The sequence below is a fragment of the Eptatretus burgeri genome, chromosome 18 (genome assembly GCF_056783735.1).
Source record: "Eptatretus burgeri isolate ZD-2024b chromosome 18, Ebu_testis_v1, whole genome shotgun sequence".
NCBI classification, from domain to species: Eukaryota; Metazoa; Chordata; class Myxini; order Myxiniformes; family Myxinidae; genus Eptatretus; species Eptatretus burgeri.
Genome location: NC_140978.1, coordinates 9,263,980 through 9,287,401, shown reverse-complemented (window position 1 = coordinate 9,287,401; position 23,422 = coordinate 9,263,980). Strand labels below are relative to the sequence as shown.

General features: G+C 41.7%; 1 protein-coding gene across 4 annotated transcripts in view; it reads left to right on the top strand.

The window, feature by feature from the left end:
• Window positions 1–23,422, top strand: part of LOC147008555 (sister chromatid cohesion protein PDS5 homolog B-like) — a 162,058-nt gene that overhangs the window by 100,754 nt on the left and 37,882 nt on the right. For all 4 annotated transcript variants that reach the window (XM_085864114.1, XM_085864116.1, XM_085864115.1 and 1 more), the window contains 6 exons: window positions 748–893; window positions 9,707–9,858; window positions 13,539–13,652; window positions 19,215–19,296; window positions 22,301–22,349; window positions 22,748–22,887. In XM_085864114.1, the coding sequence (XP_085720240.1) occupies window positions 748–893; window positions 9,707–9,858; window positions 13,539–13,652; window positions 19,215–19,296; window positions 22,301–22,349; window positions 22,748–22,887 (683 nt within the window). The remainder of the gene's footprint in view (window positions 1–747; window positions 894–9,706; window positions 9,859–13,538; window positions 13,653–19,214; window positions 19,297–22,300; window positions 22,350–22,747; window positions 22,888–23,422) is intronic.

Below are 23,422 nucleotides of genomic sequence, written 5' to 3'. Positions count from 1 at the left end.
TCTAGATTATCTTTTTTCGGTAACCTCAACAGTATTAGCTTCTCGGTTACTTCTTTATGTGATACATTTGCACTTTATGTTATGATAATCTCTGTTCATTTTAGTCTTGCAAATATTACAGGGTGAACTAGAATGGCACTCGGAGGAGCGCATACCTCCGCCAGGCTAAACAGTTTACGTTTTGTATCCCACTGATGGGCTGGATTTGGATCAGACCTGAACCAAAATCGAATCGGCTTGCTCTTGTCAACTACCCAACTCATTCACCCAGTTTTGTTATAACTCGTCCATAATGTTTTGAAATATGCTCTATATCGTTTTTGGTGCCATCTCTCAATGTAGTAGAATCACTCAGAAAATTAAAATAAATTCCCGTATCCGGATCTAGATTCGGATCTTCACCAAAATCAAAATGATTAGTTCTTGTCACACACCCAACCTGTCCACCAAGTTTCGTCCAAATCCGTCCTTAACTTTTTGAAATATCATGTTGTATCTGTTTTAGCCCCATCACTCAATGGTGAAGAATCACTTAAAAAATTCTTGGATCCGAATCTGGATCTTCACCAAAATGGAATCAATTCGTCCTTGTCACACACCCAATCTCTCCACCAAATTTAGTTAGTATCCGTCCACAACTTTTTGAGGTCCTGTTCACTTACAGACAGGGGTGAAAACGATAACCTCTGTCCACTTTTGGTGTCGGAGGTAATATGGTTCATCTATTTATTTGTTGTGTTTTTGCAGAAATCTTGAAAGTACGATCCCACGACCCAGAGGAGGCGATCAGGCATGATGTCATTGTTTCCATAGTCACTGCTGCAAAAAAAGACCTTTCTCTAGTCAATGACCAGCTGCTTGGTTACGTCAGGGAGCGCATGCTGGACAAACGAGTAAGATTTCTTTCTTTCTAATATAAATGTAATTTAATCTATATATTTATGTTTAATGCATTCCATCAATTGGCAAATATCCACTTATTTTGTAATAAAATTATTAATTTTCAAGATGGATAGAATAAAAAGTTGAGTTACTGGGGGAGGGTATTTTTCGGGTTGGTGCCAACTAACGTTACATTATATGACTATTGTGAGTGTCAATCACTGCCTCACTAATACAAACCTTTTTATACTAGAATTACAGCAACAAACAAATTAGATTGTGAATTGGCAAAGCACTGCCAGGTCTAAAATACAAAGATACTGGTTACTTAAATGGACAACTATCAAAGAACTGTATGTCACATTGGAGGTTATGATGTCATCTTGTGCATATATGCTGATAATTCTCAACTTATCGATACTTACCATTTTGTGAACCAGTAATTTACCATTTATCATGTTGAAGCCATGATTCTGATAATTTTCTGTTTCCAACCAAAGTTGAACCTATAACTTAACATTTTGTCGATTCCTGTTTCTCTAATTTGCATGAATTGCTATTCATTGAGATGCAGCGTCAAAATACATTTTTGTGCAGATAAAGGCTCGTAGATGAGCTAAATTATGAGCTGCAAAATCAGTATATTGAAAAATAATTGGAAGGAAATGGTCAAAATGAAAGGAGAATGTTAACACTGCAGTTCTTGCATATATATTGTTGTGGGCGGGGGGTCGGTGGCGAGAACGACCACGAGGTGGGGAAAGCTACGTCGTCTCCACCAGACTCCCCCGGAATTGTAGGCCGTCGCTCGGATAACTCCGCGAGCCGGCGGGTCATTTAACCGACCATGGTCGCCAATATTTCAACCGCGTGGCGTTGGGTTATTTTGTCTAGATCCAATGTACCTAAGTAACCACGCGGTCTCGGCTACCGGGGATCCACGCCCTCGGAACGCCTGGCCGAACCGGATTCACTCTACCGGCAGCGGTAAAATTACACCTACCGACTACCACTCTGCCACCCACCTTTCCGGCTCGGATGCAGTCGAGCGGGCCTGCCAAGGACGTCCCGGCTACAATTGTCCGATCGCCGGGTATAAAACCCCACCTAAACTCAGATCCGAACCATGCTGGACCAATGCAAGAAGGGACGGAAACGAACTGGGGACATTTCTAACAAGTTTTATTTAAAGTAAAAGACAAAGGCAAGACTGAACGCGAATATGGAAGCAAGGAATCTATCTATAATTCCAGCAGTGTGTGTGTGTGTGTGTGTGTGTGTGTGTGTGTGTGTGTGTGTGTGTGTGTGTGTGTGTGTGTGTGTGTGTGTGTGTGTGTGTGTGACCGCTGTTTCTCGACAACCTCTGGTCCGATCTAATTGAAACTTGCCAGGTATATTGCTGGGGACCTGAAGATGTGCCTTTTCAAGGTTTGATATTAATCGGACAAGTGCTTCCCAAGTTATGGCCATTTATTTAACAACCAATGGCAAGACACGTTGTTGCGTGGGCGTGGCCGATGGGGAAGGGAAGCACAGCCACGTTCACCATGACGGGTTACAACGTACGGGCTTCCGGAGAGTGATGACTTTGTGTATTCTAATAATTTCTCGATTTCTTATGCGCATTTATAGATAAACACAATGGTCCAAGTTATGATCGTTTTCATATTAGACGGTGTATAAATTTCGGGAACATCAGAGTGCTGGTATGCTCCGAACCAGGAAGTAAATTTTTTCTCTCTCTTCTCTTCTCTTTTTGTTTTTCCTTGCCATGACATTGCGAAAAGGTAAAATACGTTGGCGCTAATTGAATAATTGGGTATTAAAAATAAATTGTGATTAATCATAACTGCGAATAATATCGAACTTCCGGGTCACGCACGTACGGGCAAGTGGAGCGAAGAAACGGCCTGTGTGGTTTATTTATTTATTTATTTATTTATTTATTTATTTATTTTTTCCCTGGACACGTACTAGTATTTACAATGATCCAAAAACACTTATTCAGTTCTACTTAAAGACTGGCCCACACGCAGACACACACACAAATGAAAATAAACCCAGAGTTCTTTATTGGGCCCTCACAGCCGAGGAGAGAGACAAGCTGGGGGTCAGAGTTCAGATGGGTACCTGGCCGTCGGAAAAAGGGGGTACTCCGTGCTGCGGCACCTGACAATGGTTGCTGGTTTGGTCCCCAGTCACACGTGTGGGACTCGAGGTTCGTGGCTTAGCTCGGGTGGTGAATGGCCGGGGTCCACGGAGGGGGTCGGGGTCGCTCTTTCCTCCTTGTCGAGGGCCAGCAGACACGTTTGCCGCCTCGATGACCTTCTGCTCAACCCTCGTGACAGCCCTCGTAACCACCACTGTTACCACCCCCTTCGTAACAGCCTTCGTAACCCCTTCGTAACAGCAATAACCCCTTTCGTGACAGCAAAAACCCACCAAAACTCCGGTGCCCTTCCTGACGCAACCCTGGTCGCCTCTTACGACACAGGGATAAGATCCGTAACTATATATATATATATATATATATATATATATATATATATATATATATATATATATATATATATATATATATATATATATATACCACCTATCACTTCGCTGACGGGAATACGGAATACTAAAAAAGGGGGGGGGCAAGAGAGATAGAGATAGAGGGGAGAGAGAGGGGGGAGAGGGAAGAGATGGACACATCCGTCCGGGGATGAAGGCAGTCTCGACATGACTACCGTCTGGATATGTTCAGAAACAGAGATAGTGAGAGAGGGTGTGGGAGGATGGTGGTGCACTATATTGGGAGGGGGTAGAGCAAGGATGGGACAAAGACAGAGACAGAGACAGAGACAGAGACAGAGACAGAGACAGAGACAGAGACAGAGACAGAGACAGAGACAGAGAGAGACAGACAGACAGACAGACAGACAGACAGACAGACAGACAGACAGACAGACAGACAGACAGACAGACAGACAGACAGACAGACAGACATAGGGAAGTTAACACAGAGAATATGTTATGCTTCATGAACAACTGGAGATGTGATTATTGTTTTTTCCCGATTTTTGTGGAAATCCAATTTTTTTAACTCTTCGAAAAATCCGATTTTTTTTTTTCACTGTTAAATTTCCATCTCCGATCTTAAATCATTTTCTTTTCCGTTTATTACTGCATTTTCGAATAACCCTGACGTGTGAAGAAACGCCATCCTTCATTGGACCAGAATGTCCCACCGAGCCAATCAAACGTCGCCTTACCGAAGCTATCAGATATCAAATTGGCAATCGTCGGGAGGAAAGGTGCTGCACGAATCAAGGAAATTGATAAGATAATTAAGAATAAGTTTCATTGGGAATAGATGGAGAAATGAGTCATTACTCTTGTGAACAAGATGTCTGTTAACACACTTTACGGTGACTTTATCAGAAAATTAGACAAGCCCGGAAAATCCTTGTGCACATGGTGCGATGATACGATCGACTATGGCGGCCGAGGTTTCAAAGCATTCCACAGTCATTCATCTTCCAAAAAGCACATACGGCAATTAGAAGCACACAAGACAAACTACTCAATCGCTGGGTCATTCGGTGGCCCTCTGAAGAAGGTGATACCATATGGACTAAATCCTGCTGATTTAATCGACTCGAACGTCGAAAGAAAGGACCCCCCATGACTAGCAGTGCCAGTAGTGGACCTCGTTAATGTTGAGGTACGTGCAGAAAATGTATGATATTTTGCATGATGTGCAAAACTTTGAATAATGACGCTAAATTATTTAATTATGGACTTAAAAATAAGGATAACTGATACGTTTTGTGACTTTGCATGAACAGCATGATCTCTCCCGAATAATAAATTTAAAAATCAGAAAATATTTATCAACTCTGTTGTGACTGTTATAATCAGCATGATTTGTCTCCATTGATTTGAGTTAGAAAAAGTTTTTACAGACAAAATATTTATCAACTCTATGCAGGAGGAGTTAATTTTGCTGCTTGTTGCTTGTTTTGCATGTAATTAAGTTTATTATTGTTTTTCAGACCAAAAACATTTGATCATGTGAAGCATGGGAATGATGGCATGAAGGCTATGCAGCTATTATTTAAGTTAATTTAACTAAATGTAACCACTGGTAACACCTCAGATTTATTTTTTAAACAGTTATTATTGGTCAATAAGTGCTTCATCGTTTCTAATTTAATTTCAGTCAATCAATCATGTCATCATGTTGCTTGGTGTTTTGGCAGAGAATTCAATACCCTTTTCAATGGCACCTTCGGCTTATTGCACTCACAAAGAAAATAGCAAGAGATCCCAAAGCATTGAATGGACTGTCCATGGACCGGACCAGTGCATCCTACAAAATGAAGTACGGACTGTCTGCGACAATGGAGGGGATTCTAAGGTCCACTCACTTCTCCCTGAATATGGATGAATGGACGAGAAACAATCTTAAAAAGGTTCTTTGCATCCTTGTCAGTTTCTATTCACCTGTTCAACAAACATCTGTGATACACCACTTGGCCTGTGTCAGCTTGGTAAAAGCTGATGCAAACTCCTTATTGAAGGTGGTCACCACTCTCATGGAGTCGAAAGAAATTCCATAGGAAAACCTTGTATCAGTTCTTATGGACTCCTGTAACGTGATGAGAGATTCCAAATCTGGATTTGAAATGCTGCTGCATCAAGGACCCACCCCTCATCTCTTCGATGTGGATGGAGACGCATGTCATCATGTCCATAATGCCACTCGACAATTTTGCTAGCCGTTTCACGATAGAATTGAGGAACTTCATAATGACATCTTCAATGATATCAAGTGGTCCACTGACTTGTGAGACTTTCTCCAAGAGATCTGTGAATTGATTGGAATCGGTTTCACAATGCCTGAGAGATTTGTTTCACACAGATGGCTATCCAACTATGACATGTCATTGTCAAATCTGTGGCTGTTCGAAGCATACACCATCTTCTACTATTCTTTCCTCAACAAAGCCGATAAGTCTCTTTACCTTCCAACCCTGGTAACAATCTTCCACAAAAAAGATCTTTCACCAGAAGTGAGAAGTCACTTGAGGGAAATCATGTTTTGCCTTGGTGCCAAGAATATAACTGAAGATGGGACGAATAGGAAGAAGAGGATTTTCTGAAAACTCTTCCACACAAAGTTGGACACATTGCTGACCCTGAACTTCTATGCTTCAGTCCTCTGCATGTTGAAGCAGTATGTGATGATATTTGAGTCGAAGACCCCTCTCATCCACACGCTCCATGACAAGCAGATGATCTATTCAAGAAGTTTCTTGTGTGTTTCATCAAGCCTGAGGCCCTCCTGAATGCTGGGTCATCACAGCTCAGACAGCTTGATTTAGATGCTAACGTGTGAAGAAACAAGGATTTGTTCTTTGGAAGCTGTGGGTCACTCATCAAGAGTGACAAGAAGAACTCCTTTATTCAGGACTTCAAAACAAAGGCCAGACAAACATACCTGCAGTGTGGCAAGTACTTGCAGAAGAAGTTGCCCCATTAGAAACAAACTTCTGAAGGCTGCCTCAGCCATTGCCCCCTGGCGTGAGGCCACAGCACAACCATGCGGCGATTGAATAGTCTGCCCTTGTTGATTAGGAATGTCTTGAAGGAATGGGAAACAAGTTCCTCTGACCTAAAAGTCCGAAAATTTCAAGTGGACAAGACATTGCCATTTCTACTTGATGCTGACGACAATGAAGTACCTCTAGATGGTTGGTGGACGGAACCGACAAGGAAAGTATCCACATTTGTCAGCAATGGTCAAGGCACTGATGAGCTGTTTCCATGGCCCTCAAGTTGAAGGATCGTTCAACACTATGGGGGACATCATTGAGAAGAAGTGCTGCAGAATGGACATTGGCACATATAGTGCAACCCAGACAGTTAAGTATGCCCTGAGGACAAAAGAGAAAGGATCGGTGAAGACATTATCCCAGAAAGATGTCATTATAGACCTTGTGGACCCCAAGCTCTGTATAAACATGAGGACATCCAGCAAGTGGTACAGAGAAGACCTGAGCAAGGCAGGAGCAATGAGAGAGGAGAAGAGGCAGGGACTTATGATTAAGTTAAAGACAAGATCTACAAAGGCCGAACACAAGAGAAAATTTGTCATAGCACAAAAACATGCAAGAAAGGCCCGTGTTCATGCTATGAAGAAGAAATGAAGGAGAGTTCCCCATGAAGTCATGCTGAAATTAAAAAGATTTGCTATCTGCATTGACTGTGACAGTATTTGTATGACAATTCTGATATATATGTTGACTTTGATTGTGATTGAGATCACCTCAATTAACAATTTAACACTAAGTATTTTTGTGATTTAGTATACTTCTAAGAGTGAATACAACTATCATCAGGATTACTGAATGATCATGTGAAGACTTTGCAATGACATGTTCATAGTATTGCGTGTACGTGTTCCACTTTGATAAGCATCTCGATGAATAGTGTGAAATTATAACAGAAAGAAAAGTCAGTGAAAACAGGTATGTTTACATTCATGAACATGAGTGACAACAATAAATAAGGCATTCCTTGGGGATCTTTGTTCTGCTTATCATGTCCAACTATTTTGCGATAATTTTTGCTTTTGAAGATGTGTTTCACAACCTCAAAAATGAGCTCAATTTTCCAGGAAATTACTTTATTTGCAGTGAGAAATGAGAAACTTTTCTGGGATAGACTTCCCAGTACCCAACCAATGAGAAGTTTTTGTCATTTTCAATTTTTTCATCGTATTTTGCTATAATTATTGCTTTAAAAAGTCTGTTTCAAAACCTCAAAGTTAAGCTCAATTTTTCAGGAAATTGCTTTATTTGCAGTGGGTAATTCAAAATTTTCCTTGGGTAGACCTCCCAGAACTCCACAAACAGTGGGGAGGGGTGGAAATCCCCCCCCCTCTCCCCATACTCTCCCCACCTTAGTGCCTTCGGCACTTCGGACAGATCGTTGGCCTGCAAGAAGTCAATCTTCAGATAATTTCTTCACATCTGAATCACATTCCTGAACAACAACAACACACACACACACACACACACACACACACACACACACACACACACACACACACACACACACACACACACACACACACACACACACACACACACACACACACACACACTCACGTGCTTCGCCGATATCGGCAATTTTTGGGGATTTGACAGGTTGGAGTCGGTGTGATTACTGACTACAGTACGCCCTGTATACAACCCAAAAACCTTGAGTAGCTTTCACCGAAAAACAACGTTGCAGTGATGTAGACATTTCAGGGAGATGTTCACAAACATTAATCTTTATAAACAGCTACGTGTGATTGCCGTATTAACGTGTTTTCTAAATTACTGAGCCAAATTTTTTTTTCCACCAAACAGCTCAGAAATCGAGTGTCATTTCACAACAACTCACTCAGGATGACGGAGCATGAACCACTAGCTAAAGCAAGCATTCCAATTAAATGATTGATAAAGAACGACTAGCCAGGTTGTGGCTGCATACGACCCTGGAGACATTGCAAAGTTTAATCACCCATGAAATAAACATTGCATATAATCCGCCATATTGCCTGCTCGTCTGTGCACGCGTCACGTGGTACATCGTTCGCGGTCTGCGCAAACATTATAACTTTATTTTAAAACATCCGTTTTTCACTAGATTTGCTTTGATTCCCTGCAGAGCATCTCACAAAACCTCCAAAAATATAGATACAGATGTGGCAGATGCTATGGATAAGCAGTCCCTCTGGGGGACCTGGTGTGAGGTCAAGCACTGACTGCATGAAGTCATATAGCTCAATGAAGCTGGTTAATTTTGGCACATTCTTAAATCTTTTGTTCACTCAATATAATTCTCCAAAGAGTAGAAAAAGAAAAGTTTAATGCTTTGGAAATTTCACATGTTCTTGTGCATATTTGGAGGAGGGAACATAGCCGTGCTTGCGTAAAGTAAATTGGTACATCGGCTTCGTTATAAGACTCGTTATTTCTTTAAATTATCAAATTTCACTCCAGATTTCGACACTTTAGTCCGGATGATATCCGATCCTCAAAATCAAAATAATATTTCGATGACATACTTTAATTAGTCCGTGAGAGTAGATCGTGGAAAATCATATCATATAATGCATGAAATCGATCCATGCTCCTAATTTGAAAACTATGGTACTTAAAAAAGCGAGGTATACAGCGATTCGAAGCTATGATGAACAGGCGTTCGATGATATGAGTGAGGAAAGTGGGGAAAAAACAAACAAACTGAGCAGACCAACAAACATGGCAGCTTCTGACCCTAACAAAGTTACTCAGCAGATGCCTGAAGACCCCAAAAAGCGAGGTGGCCGAGGATACACCTGATAAAGGACATAATTAAATATGGCTGTTAACTGTCTTCAAAAGTGGTGTTTAAATTAACCCAAACACCCAATTTTAACTCACGCACTTCCTTAGCGTTCCCTTAGTATGCATGTAAAGTTTCAGGCTACTAGGTATTGTGGCTTTGGAGTTATGGAGGTGTGCGCGCATGCGCGTCTATGCGCGACTTTGGATCATGTTTTGAAAATTCACCTTGATCATTGAATTTAGGAATGTATTTTTGGTGAGGTTTTCCATATGGTTGGGGTTGTACAAGTTGTGTTAACTCGTGATTAACATGCTTTTGATTTGTGATAATCTCTCATTCTCATTAGAGTGTTATAGTTATTTATTCAACGAATCAAAGATCACTTGTTGCACTTGTCGCGGTTGTAATGCATCGAGGCTCGAAGAGGCAGCAGTGTTGTGTGCTTTCACAGTGGCGGGTCCGACGAGAAGCCATGATGGGCTTGGCACTTATCTACAAGAAGTATTGTTTGCATGGTGAGGTTGGGAAGGAATCAACGACGCAGATCGACTGGATTAAGGACAAGTTGCTTCACATCTATTACCAAAACAGCATCGATGACAAGTGAGCATGATCCATAATTATACTGTTATGTGTGTGTGCTTCAGGGTATTTAATAAAGTGTAAGGCCTTAGCATGGACTGTGTGCTTGCATAAGATAGTTCATTTTTACCTGTAATCAGGACTTCATATTTAAGCTAAGTTTGTCCTGTTTTTGTGCACCGGAGGAAGGCAATGTTGTGTGCGGTAGTGATGATCTGGAATAAGGGTGTCGTGTGATCTGTCCTTCCTGTCTGAACCTGCAAAAGCCGAGCAAGGATAGGTGAAGGGACCCCCGAGAGGGTAATTAATGAGACCACTCAGCACGCTGCATGAGGTCGCTCCCTTCTCCCCTGCCTCCCCCTGCCACTTTTTCCAGCGTCTGCACGGGCCTGATGACTTGTCGTCACCACTGGTGCCGTAAATGTCATCACTTGGGGCCAAGCTCCCCGAGAGGACCCTCTGATTGCTGCAATAACACGGTGTACTGTGAGTGGACCCCCTGGCATGGAGGAGCACTGCAATTAGTCAGAGCCGCAGGATGTTTCCTGATTGGGCCTGCAGCATGAAGGCGCTATTTGAGTGGCCATGCCATGTCACATGAGGGACGAGTAGTTGGGAAGGGGGAAGATTCTTGGCGCACCTGAAAAACAAATTTCTTCCTTTCTCATGCCTTGGACCGTCCGTTTGAGTCGGATGCTTCTCTGTTTTTTTTTCACCCTGGGCGCTCTGTGGGCTGGAGCTCTTCTTTTTCTGTGAGGGACACTTTGTGGTGCTGTGATATCTGCTTGGTACTGCTCTTCCCTACTCTGTTCTGCCTTGCTCTCGTACTATTCTCTTGAAGACACTTGAGCTTGATTAACAATCCCTGTCTGGTTTGCGTGAGTGATTGAGTGTATGACCGGGGCCAGAGTGGTAGTTTTAATATAATATGAGTTTATTTATCGTCCTTGATTGTCTGTCTCTCGCCTGTGGGGGAGGGGGGGGTCTTCTCTTGTCTGCTGGATCTGTCCATTTTAGTACATTGTGTCCATGTCCTTTTTTAAAATAAACTTCCTTAGTTATTAGCTTGTGCTTGTCTTGCTCCTCAATCCCCCTCTAGCGTGTCACTCGTTTCAGTGACATTTGTTTTTGCCTGGGCATCGTAAGGTTAAAAATCTTACAAATAACCGATGTGGGGTTAGCCCACACTCGGAATAGGATTGCTCGCTTCTTCTCGGGCATGTGATTGCCTCCAAATTGGCATTAAGCCCGACATCCACTGAGCAACTGCTTCGCCGTTTTGTAGCTCCTCACCCAACTAGTTATTAACAGTCGGGGGGGGGGGGCTATAAACATGTGCAATATTCCATGCTGTATTCCCTGGCTTTCAATGCACTCGATTTTTAGGCTTATATTTCATGTTTCTGACCTACGTTAATAGTTCAGTCTGATTCTGAAAAACATTGAGACTTTGAGACTAAAAAACAAAAGTGCTTCAAACCACATATGAGTGCCACATCGCTATCCCACAGTGCACTTGTTTTGGTGACATCTCAATTCACATTTGTGCTCGGTCTTAGTATTATTCAAACATTCCTGTTTGCACGTCAGACCAAGTCTTTGTGGTGAAAGCGAAAGAGCTGAAGGTTATGCTTTTATTTTCTATCCCTAATGTAAATGTAGTGTGGATAAAACTGCATTTAAAGTTATAGATAAATAAAATCATGAGAGAGAGGGAGTAAACCTGGAGTGTTAAAATTAGATTCCTAAAATACTGTTCTGTTTTTCCCAATTAACTTTACTCTTTCCTTTTCTGTTATGAAATCATTTTTGAACTTTGTATATTGTATTGCAATGACCATAAATTTGTGGAGAATTTGCTTGAGTTGGTGAATTTTTGTTTGGTGTGATTATCACAACCTCCACACATCTCCTATTAACTTTTTATTTTTGGTAGCCAGTTTGTTATCTTGCCAAAACGAAGTTTTTGCAAGATATGTTAGTCAGCTTGTATGTTTTTTTTTAATTTTATTTTATTTTATTTTTTTGTTTGTCTGTAATCACGTATAAAAAATTCTGCAGAGCACAGTTATCATTGGAAATTTTTGTAACTTCGCATATCAGAGGCCTATAGAGGTCCCTTTCAGCGCACAAAATTTTGAAGGTCAAAGGTCAAGGTCACTTTGTCGCAAATCAGGGGAGTCGACGAAACCCTTATTTTTTGAGTAATTTTGATCGGATCGTCTTCAAACTTCATGGGAATATAGTTCATGGTCTGGCGCTCAGCTGATTAATTTTTGGTGGCGATTGGCCTTGACCTTCATATGTTTTTTTTTTGTCTGTAATCACGTATAACTCAATCTGCAGAGCACAGTTATCATTGGAAATTTTTGTAACTTCGCATATCAGAGGCCTATAGAGGTCCCTTTCAGCGCATAAAATTTTGAAGGTCAAGGTCAAAGGTCAAGGTCACTTTGTCGCAAATCAGGGGAGTCGACGAAATCCTTATTTTTTGAGTAATTTTAATCTAATCGTCTCCAAACTTTATGGGAATGTAGTATATGGTCTGGCGCTCAGCTGATTAGTTTTTTGTGGTGATTGGCCTTGACCTTCATGGTTAGCGCCTGAGGTCAAACATATTTGAGCCCAAGGTCAAATTTTCAAGTTTTAGGAACCATATCATGTAGTACCTCAAATTGAACACCTCGATGAGTGCTTTCTAGATATGTCAAGCTTGAGACATTATGACATCATTTGGTGACGTTATGAGGCAAAAGCATATTTTTCATGGTTACTCTGTAGAACGATTCTCATCGGAATCTCTCGTAGGCAGATATTCCTCAAGGAGTCGCTCCTGGTGGATAGCAGCTCTGTTCACCTCAGTGTGACCTTAAAGAAGTCACACGTGGTCACCTTTTGGCAAGATACGGGTCACCCTGCGGGTGACATTGGTTTATTTTTATTTGTTTGTTTGTTTGTGCATCTTTAGATTAGAGCACTATCCCACGAGGTAAAGTTGCTTTTGTTTTTGATTGAAGTTATGGCTTTTCAAAAGCAAAATTGTAAGCCTGGTGTTTTGCTTTATGGTTAATGTGGTTGGCTTAAATCTTAGGGTCTTGAGTTTGAGCCCCTGTCATGCCATTAGATAACGCCAGGTAGGTTGACTCAGCCTGTCATCCTTCCGAGATCGGCAAAATGAGTGCCAGCTTTCTGGAAACGGGGCACTGCATTAGCGGCACAGCCGCGTTCCCAGCAATGATGCAACCAGCAACCATAGGCTGCATATTAAATAATAATCATAATAATAATAATAATAATACTAACAATCAAAATAAAAGACTTTAATTACGTTTTGCCGTCATTGTGCAGTTTCTCTATTGATCATCCTTACTCTGTTATCCTTTTCATTGATACAGGCAGAGGACGCATTTGGGCAATCACTTGCGATGGTCACTGCAGGCAGCATTCATTGGGAAAAGCAAAATGCTCGAGGGTAGCCGGCTTTTACTAGAAGCAGAAGAATGAGCTGATTCTTTAAATTGCAGCTTTCCTTTTTATTTTTGTCTTGTTTGCCTTTTACTTTCTATGTTTTTTTTTAATTGTCTAATTAGTTGTTCCAAAGTTAATGATGCTTTAATGACCACAGTAAATGCATCTCTTCTTTGATTGGTTTTCTTTTTCTGCAAGTTAAAAATAAATAACCTCCTTTTTAACCCCTCAAGGCTGCTAGTGGAAAGAATATTTGCTCAGTATTTGGTTCCACACAATCTGGAGACCGAGGAACGCATGAAATGTCTCTACTACCTCTACGCCACTCTTGATCCAAATGCCGTCAAGTAGGTGTGATTATGAAAATTCCTCGATTTGCATTCACAATATAATATTCATTTTGGAAGTTCACTTTGAAGCCTTTTCAGGTCCATTTGGTGATTTAGAAAGATCATAAAATGCTTTTGTTATCAGTCAATTCCAACATACAGGTTTATGATTACAAGTCCGTCAAGTGTATAACATGCAGAAGGGTGTGTGTATTAGTTTAGCAGCAACATTAATACCAAGTCCTGATAGGGGACCTGATACCTGAGCTCCCTTTATTCAGAAAGTCAAGTCTTCTATTACTTCTCACCTAAAATCAGTCCTGAGCCAATGGGCATTAACTTCCCACCAGTGTCCCGATCTGGAGTGTCAAGTGCCATGTAAGGTGGAGGGGTGGGGAGAAGACAGACTGAGGTGATGTAATTACACATTGATTTTGATGTGGGTTGTTGAGGATGAATGAATAATTTGCCTTGCAGCTGTGGCCATTGGATTTCCTGAAACAGAGTTCAAATGGTTTGAATACAGTCAAACCTGTTTTGTTAGACCACTCAAGGAAACTCTGGAATGTAGTAGTCTTTGAAGACAGGTGGTCTCTTAATCCAGCCAAGCCAAAGACAAACTTTCCAGATTCTAAACAAGCTGAGACTTGTCCGTTGAGGCAAGCAATAAACAAAGTAACCCAAGCCATATTGGTGGTTGTTCACATGTGAATGTGCATGCAATTAAATGCTTTTATAAACGACTCGCAGGGGTACCCAGCTTTGCCTAGTACTGTTCTAATCCAGTTGGTATTTTGAAGGAATCAAACTTTGTTTTTTTATTAATTTTTTATGGGGGCCTAAAACAGTTCCCTACACCCCTTAAGGAATGGGGTTGGGGATCATTTAATATTACCATTCACATAGCTACAAAGGCTTGGGCGCTGTAGAGTGATTAAAAAAAAGAAGAAAAGGATTCCAACTTTTTTTTCCAAAATTTTCCAATAAAATGTTTTTGCCGAAAACACACCTCAGCACTAACTGATGAACCTCTGAAAGTTTGACGAAGATCCGTTTGGGGCCATCTCTGATCGATGAAGCACATCATATAGTGTATATGAAGAAATCTCAACAAATGTTTTATCAAGAAAGTACAATGCATGAAGCACCTGTTAATGTTATGATCAGCAAATGGGGAAGTATCACTTGAACTTTTGACATAAGCTAAGTTTATGACAGCAAGTAAACAGATGACAAGACTAATCAAGATTGTGTAATAACATTAGCAGGGTGATTATACAAGTATTAATTTCTGAAAAAGTTGCAAATTTTTGTTTGTTTGGAACAAACTGCTATGTTCGCAGATTTTACCATCTCCTTAAGGCTCGTGAAAGTTTAGCAATCCTGTGTGCTCCTGGTTTAGGACAAAAGCCTTCAACTTGGAGATATAGATTGGTACATTGAAAATTGACACTTCAGGTTCATATTCCCAATCACTGTCTTCCCAGAAGTGTTGTTTCCTTCTTCAGTTAGGTCTTGCAAAATGATCAATGCCGACTGACCAGTCTTTCATTTGACTGTCACAGGCCTGCAAATCACTATCAAGCTCAATTAAGTCCTGGAAGTTACAGCCGAAGAGCTCATTTTGAGTTTATCCACTGACTGTGGTAAGTAATCGTCAGTCATCTGTAGTTGTCACATCGATAACAAAGCTTGCTTCCAGTCATCAGCAAGGTCGTGGAATTCATCATCGCAGTTCATATGAAATCTTTTTTTTCTCCAACAACCTCATCTGACATCACAAATTTGGTGTCAGATCAGGTCACCCTAACATGGACATGCTCTTTCTACTCATCCAACAATGGATGAAGGCCCTCAACGTCAGACATGAGATCAGAGCCATCTCTCTGGATATATCTCGTGCTTTTGATAGTCTGACATTCTGCCTTACTCTCCAAACTTTCTGCCAACAGCAGGCAAGGCCAACTCCACACGGGACTTGCTGACTTCCTTTACTCTTGAAGCCAATGTGTGGCATTCAACGCAATCCTTTCATGTCCTCTCCTTGTCGAGGCTGGAGTGCCCCAAGGCAGTGTTCTGGGCAGAGTCCTATTCCTGATCTTCAACAATAATCTCTCTCATTCTGGAAAATCCTCTTCATCTATTTGCTGATAACTCCACCCTCTGCCATGACATACATCCATCATCCTTCAGACAGGCAGGCAGCAGCCTCTTCCCTCTCCTCAGACGTTGCAAAAATCACAAGCTAGTCAAACACTTGGAATATGTCTTTCAATCCTGAGAAATAGTTCTCTCTCTCTCTCTCTCTCTCTCTCTCTCTCTCTCTCTCTCTCTCTCTCTCTCTCTCTCTCTCTCTCTCTCTCTCTCTCTCTCTCTCTCTCTCTTTCTCTCTCTTTCTCTCTCTTTCTCTCTCTTTCTCTCTCTTTCTCTCTCTTTCTCTCTCTTTCTCTCTCTTTCTCTCTCTTTCTCTCTCTTTCTCTCTCTTTCTCTCTCTTTCTCTCTCTTTCTCTCTCTTTCTCTCTCTTTCTCTCTCTTTCTCTCTCTTTCTCTCTCTTTCTCCAAAAGTGCCATCTGACAACCCTTCCCCTCCTCTTCTGTCTACTTTCTTAACAATCCTCTTGTGGAAGTTCAGTCATTCAAGCAGGAAGGTGAGCTTGAGGGGTAGTGTGGGGAAGATGCTGCATGCAGATGATCTGGCTGTTGTGGAGGAGAGTGGGCGGAAGATGTAGGAAGTACTTGGGGGTGGAAGGAGGCATTTGGGAAGCATGGACTGAAGATTAGTATGGAGAAGACCGAGGTTATATGACTCAAACAGGAGAGAAAATAAATGAATATCAGGTTAGAGGTCACCACAACTCAGGAAGACAGAGATGTCATAGAGAGGGTTCAGCGCAGGGCTACCAGATTGATTCCGGGCCTAGCTATACTTAGCCATGAGGAGCGGCTGAAGGAGACCGCTTTATACACTAGAAAGGAGGTGGTTACGAGGAGATGGGATGGAGATGTTTAAGATAATGAAAGGTATAGATAAAATAAGTGCAGAATAATTATTCAACAGAGTAGACAGTGATAGGACCAGGGGCCATCGCCTGAGAGTAAAGAAGAGGAGAGTTAAGATGGTAGTAATAGAAGGAGACTTTCACTCAGAGAGTAGTTAATGCATGGAATGGCCTCCCTGGAAAGGTAGTGGCAGCAGAAACAGTAGATAAGTTTCAATTGGTATTATATAGGTACTGGAAGTTACTAGCGCTTGCCAAGCTAGCCGTTCCTTGTCAATGGTTTCAAATGGAGTGCTTGCTTGAGTGCTTAAGCCACTTGGCAAGTGCTCTACAACAAGTTTGGTAACTGAACACACTCCTGGCTTGCGGGGCTATACCCATGTGCGGGTTATACATGCCTGAAATTTTTGTAGAGCACTTTTTCCACAGGTGTGGGGTATACTATGAGGTGAGTTATTTGCGTGAAAATACGGTATTGCTGAAATGGAACAACTGCATTAAACTCAATTAGACGCAACACTCTTCCACTTCCACGGTTACTTATTTCAGGTTACGCAGTCATTTCAGGATGGAAATAAGTGGTCGCTGGTCATATCGAGCAGTTGGTCATTAAAGAAGGAGTGTTAACAAATTTTCTTTTGGGAGGACCTTTCAGTGGTCGCTGAAACAAGAGGACTGCCAGAGCAGGTTTAACTAAGGTTTTTAATTATTTGGAGCTAATGGTGCTGCTTTCTTTCAAAAATGTGTGCATATTGTTGCACATCCGGGGTGGCGGGATTCTCACTCGACTCTTGGCGCCACCCTCACCACCGCCGTCTCCGGGGTTTATAATGCCGGCTGGCTCGGCACAGGCCTCGGGTCACGCGTCTTCAATCGCGATACCAACGTAATCCTGGACCTCACCAGTTGGGGAAATAGAACCCCGGTTACAGACTGGTTTTGTCAGACGCCGAACGTTTTCTGTCAGTCTGTAACCATTTTGGTTTTATATACCAATCGAACGGATCGTTCCTCAACGCGACACAAATGAATCCATAGCGACAACTTCATACAAACCAACCAGATTTATTGGGGAACATCGGGGAACACAACACAAGCGAAATATTCATGACAATGTTTTTATTAATCGATAACCCGTTCTTAACTGGGGAACTACGGATTACGGGTTTCGAGGGGGTCCCTACCGAGATATGCCTTAAATAACATGCAGACAAGAGAGACAGACAGCATGCAGACAAGACAGAGTACTTGGTGATGTTTCATGGACGAGTGGAAAGTGTCAAAAGCATGAATGTCGCTCGTAACAAGCCGATGTCCACGAATTTGAGCCCAAGCTCGAACACACCGTGTGGCAAGATGGCGGCGGCGTACTTTTTCTTCTCAAAGTACCGCTTGCGCATGCCCTCCTCAACGCGTTCTGACCCCGCGCAATGTCGATGGCACAAGACCGTCAGATCGACGATGGGTTTCAGCTGGTTTCTCTCAAGGTCCAGCATACAAGTCCAGACCTGGCCTATTCACCAGGCCTCCTTCACGAAGCAGATCACAGACAGACACAGCCGTCCCCTACACAGCAGATCACGACTCCCACCAGTCATCTCTCATCCAGCCGAGGGCAGACAGACCTCCTGCAGTCCTTTCCCTGCCTTTCCGTCGGCCCTGGCTCGCTTCTCCAGGCTACAGAAAGCAGACCCGGCGCGTCCAGGTCCAGTTTCTCTCCTGGCAGAATCACCACTGTCTCTTTTTCGTTCGCTTGCTTCGAAGCCACTGGCTCCTCCCCTTAGCTCCACCTCCCTCTCCAGGCCACTCCCCCTCAGCCGACTGGGCGGGGCCTATCATCCGGAGGGGGGAAGGAAGAAGAGGGAGCTCTCGATCCACCACCACCGCACAAACAATAAACAGCCTCTTACACCTCCCGACACATATGTAACGTCCATTTTACCGAACAGCCTAGCTAAACATGCATTTAATGGGGGATCTGAGCTAATCCTATATTTAGTAGCCTACTAAGGGCCATTTCTGTAACAATATGTTTTAAATATTTTTTTCTTGTTATACCACTGCAGAGATTTTTAGCAAAAAAATTCTCACCAGATCCTGTGGAATTTTACTGTAAAGTTTGTATTTCTTTTGTGTTTCACTCCAACTTGGCCTGCGTATTCTCAGCAGCCAAAACTGCCAGCAATTATTTAACCTACTCACTCTTCCCATCCACTCTATGTTTGCTAAGTCTGCCATTTCTTGCACTCACTGAATAAGCAGAAAACTCAAAATGCATGATTTTATTCAGTAAGAATACCTTGGAAGCTCCATTGAACTCTGGGGTTGTGCAACAAAAGCAGACTTGCATTCCTGTGGCTCTGACCCTATCAAGGCGTGGTTTAAGATTGCATAGGATGGGAATACGTTTTGCTTGTTGCCCACATTGAGATTCCTGTTGGTGCAAAATAGGATACATGAGTTTATGATTGCTCAAATTGTTTGAAAAACTCCAGTGGACCATATAATATAAACTATACTCGATGATTGATAAAAAGGTTCCTTGTCTGATTATGCCCTGTTGATTTGTTTGTCAACACAGAGCCCTCAATGAGATGTGGAAATGCCAGACGATGTTGAGAAGCCATGTGCGGGACCTCCTGGAGTTGCACAAACAACCACCGGTAGGTCTGCCATGCTTTTTGCATTGATTGGTTGAATTCGTTGTGCATCTTTTAAAATGCAAGCTGAGATTGCAGTTGATTTTGTTGGTTGTTTTCTCCATTTACAGGTTTCAGGAGGTGGGGGTGGGGGGGGGAGTCTCCCACAAAATCTCCACCTCCTAATTTTTGGTCAAGGATCATGATTCACGAACCAAACTGTGAAATGTCGATCTCATAGCCTCGTTCCAAGAGAATCTTCACTGAACTTTTTAGAATCTTCACTGAACCTCTGACAGCCTCCAGTTGTAGCTCGTTTGTAGTGATGTCCCCAGAATGATTTTTAAGTACTCAGTAAGAGTTGTCTATCATTTCTGTGGCTCTATCACTGGTACAATTTCAACTTTCTTCAATTTCCAAGTCCTCTTGACCTCATTTTTCAGATCCTGGTATTTAGTCATTTTCCTGATTTCTGTGACATTTAGTCCAAAGTCATTGGGAACTGAAACTTCGATCACCAATGCCGACTTTTCCGTTTTTTTTTAGCATTATGTTTGGACACATTGCTTTGCTTACAATGTCCACACTTAACGGGAGCATCTTGTCATGCGTGAGCATTATTTGTTCATTTTCAAGGATCGGATTTGGTTTGTATTTCCAAGATTGTTCTTCGACTGGGATGTTGAAATATTTACAGATGTGCCAGTGGATTACTCTGCAGACGCTGTCATGTCTTTCTGTGTACAGCTGTTCTGACATGAGTTGTATACATCCCAAGAGGAGGTGATACTTTCTGCTTCTTCCCCACAAAACCTGCATGTATCTGATTGGCTCAATCCCGCCATTTTCTTAAAGGCATGAGTGTCGTGTCTTTTGTCTTGGCCATTAATGATTCATTCTCCATCCAAAGTAATTTGGCCTCTTCTTAGCCATTCCAAAGAGCTTTCCTTGTCGATCCCTATCCTGTCAAGCTCTTTTTAAAATTACTTCAGCTCGATTGTCATTCTCCCATTTATTAGAGGATATCTGTTGTATTTATTTTTGTGGTTTTCCTTTTTTACCCCTCAGCCCAAATTGGGCTAAGGGGTATTGTCGTCACAGGCATTGTCCGGGCGTCTGTCAACTTTTGGTTTCAGTCAATTTCGAGGAGAACGCCTTGTCCGATTAAATCCATTTTTGCAGGGTATGTTGGGGTTGAGTAGAGGAAGCTTCCTTTCGAAAATGGGCGCGCTGCGATTTTCAATGTGGTCTCCATGGCAGCCATTTTGAAATTGGTTTCCGTCGATTTTGACGAGAACGCTGTGTCAGATTAAATCCATTTTTGCAGGGTATGTTGGGGTTGAGTAGAGGAAGGTTCCTTTCGAAAATGGGCACGCTGCGATTTTCACTAGCCACCATGGTAGCCATCTTGAAGTCTGATTGATTTTCGATATGACGTCCAATGTGCTCTAACTGAATGCATCATCGTGATATCACTGCTTCCTTTTACAATGCATGGGCTGAGGGGTTACGCCCGCTTTGCGGAGCTATTTTCTTATTTGCAATCATTTGGCCTGTATTTGTTTCTATTTCGTTTTCCTGTGTAGTATTCATAACTTGCACCTGTTTTTGGTAATTTGTTGCGAAATATATTAAGGATCCCTTTTATGGTGTGTTGTTTTCTTGCTCGTAAACAAATGTTATCCAATAGTCTGTTGAGCTTTTCACATACTCCGCTAGTCCTACACACGTTGTTCTGTGCACTTGGTTAAGCTCCATCAGAGCGCCACCTCCTTCTTGTCTCGGTAAGTACAACCTCGGTATGCATTGTTTTTTGTCGAACATCTTGTGAATAGTGAGAAGTTTCTTTGTTTTGGTGTCAAGATTGTTGACCCCCAATTGTGGCCAGTTTATAATTGTCCAGCTATATTGGAATACCGGCACTGCAAGTTGGTTTATAACTTTGGTTTTGTTTCTTCGAGAGAGAGAGGGATGACTTCAGAATGAGTCTTATTCTGCATAAGTACTCCTTTCTGATTATTTTACACATTGTTTTGTGTTGTTTCTGGGGGCCACCTTTTCTTCCTCGGTATCTGTACGATGCTTTGTTTTCTAGTTCCTGTATTGTTGTACTTTGATCGATTGAGATGATGCCTGTTCTTTTTGTTTTTCCTTGTACAAATGTGCATTTGACACATTTGGCAAGACCAAACTCCATTTCAATGTCCTCCGAGTACTGCTTTACTCATTTCAGTTGATCTGCCAATTTCTTAACACTTGGGGCGAAGAGTTTTAGATTGTCCATGTACAGTAAGTGTGTCACCTTTCTTGTTTCTTCGGTCATTTTTTTGTTGCATGTCAGATTGTATCCGTGTCCTTGTTCATTGATGACGTTACTCAGTAGGTCCAGAGTCAAACAAAGCAGGAGGTGAGAAAGACCATCACCTTGTAAGATACCATGTCTTATCTTTACTCCTTCCACGTAAGGTAGTATCAGAGTTGTATTCCAGAGCGTCATTGCTTTCTCAATCAGTGTGACTATCTGGGGGTCAATTTTGTATACTTGCATGCATTTTGTAATCTATGAATGTGGGACACTATCAAAAGCTTTTTTGTAATCTATCCAGCCTGTGGATAAGTTGCTTTGTCAGAGCTTGCAGTTTTCAAGTGTTTTTGTTTAACAATAAATTGTCTATTGTTCCATAGCATCCTCTTTTATATCCTTTCTGCTCTGCCTCTGAAGCTCCTTGTTGAGCGAGGTGGTCGTAAACTGCATTGGTGATTATACTGTTAAAAGTTTGTATGTTGTTGGTAGGCATTTTATTGGTCTATATTTGTTGGGTAGATGGCTTTCTTCAGATTTCGGGATTAAAAGAGTGTTGCCTTCGGTAAACCATTCATCCATTGGCTGTTTCCCTTGGATGAGTTTGTTAAATGCTCGAGCGTCGTGAGGGTGGAGAACATGTAGTTGCTTTTTAGCCAGCAGTTGATTTTTATTGTGGATTGTGATATGTGCATTGTATTTGTTCACCATTCTTTGTTTTTCCAGACTGAAAACACGAACAAAGTCATGTTTGCGAAAGTGATGATTCTTGCAAGTGGGTTGCATTCTTCATCATAGTAACTCTTGATTTAAATAAGAATTAATTTTTTTAATGTGCTGAGATGAGACGTGTTCATTTCATCATGTTGTGTAATGATACCAAAATTTGCAATGCAAGTCACTCTGAAGTTGGATTGATTGAATAATCGACGGATATGCGGGATGTTCCACTTTTAGAATTGTACCATAAGCACTGCATCCATCAAACCTTCCTTACCTTGTGAATTTAGAGTGTTGTGGTTAGGGTTGATTACAATGCATTTTGTACCTTGAAAGGATTGATTTCTCCTCTTGCTTTCTATATTTTTGCTTTTACCAGTGCTCAAACTAGCTTGTGTTTTGTTATTAGCATGGAAAGTTGTGAGACTAACTAAGTAATGGTGTTGAATGCAGAGCACTTACCTGACCCAGGAAAGGCACAAGATTTCATGAAAAAGTTTAACCAGGTACTGGCCGAGGATGAGAGGATCCGTGCACAGCTTCATGTCCTTGTAGACAATGCGTGCTCATGCAAGCAAGCAGAAGTGTGTGTGGTACGTTTGCACATTTGCTACAGATTCCACACAAAATATTTTTGGACTTATGCTTGGGTTCTTATATATATATATATATATATATATATATATATATATATATATATATATATATATATATATATATATATATATATATATATATATACATAATTTTAATAAAGTCGAAGCTCATACAATTATTATGGTACCATTAGCCTTACAGGCTGTGGTACCCTGTTGTTTCTGTTCAGATTATTACCTCCGCCACCGAAGCTGAAGGAGGTTATGTTTTCAACCCTTTCTTTCTGTTTGTTTGTTTGTCTGTCTGTTTATTTGTGTGCAGGATATCTCAAAAAGTTGTGGACGGATCCAGATGAATTTTGTGGACAGGTTCGGTGTGTGACAAGGACGAACTGATTAGATTTTGGTGAAGATCCAGATCCGACTACTAGAAGTTTTTAAGTGATTCTTCACCATTAAGAGATGGGGCCAAAAATGATACATCGGACGAAACTTGGACACGTTTGGGGTGTGGAAAGGACGACTTGATTCG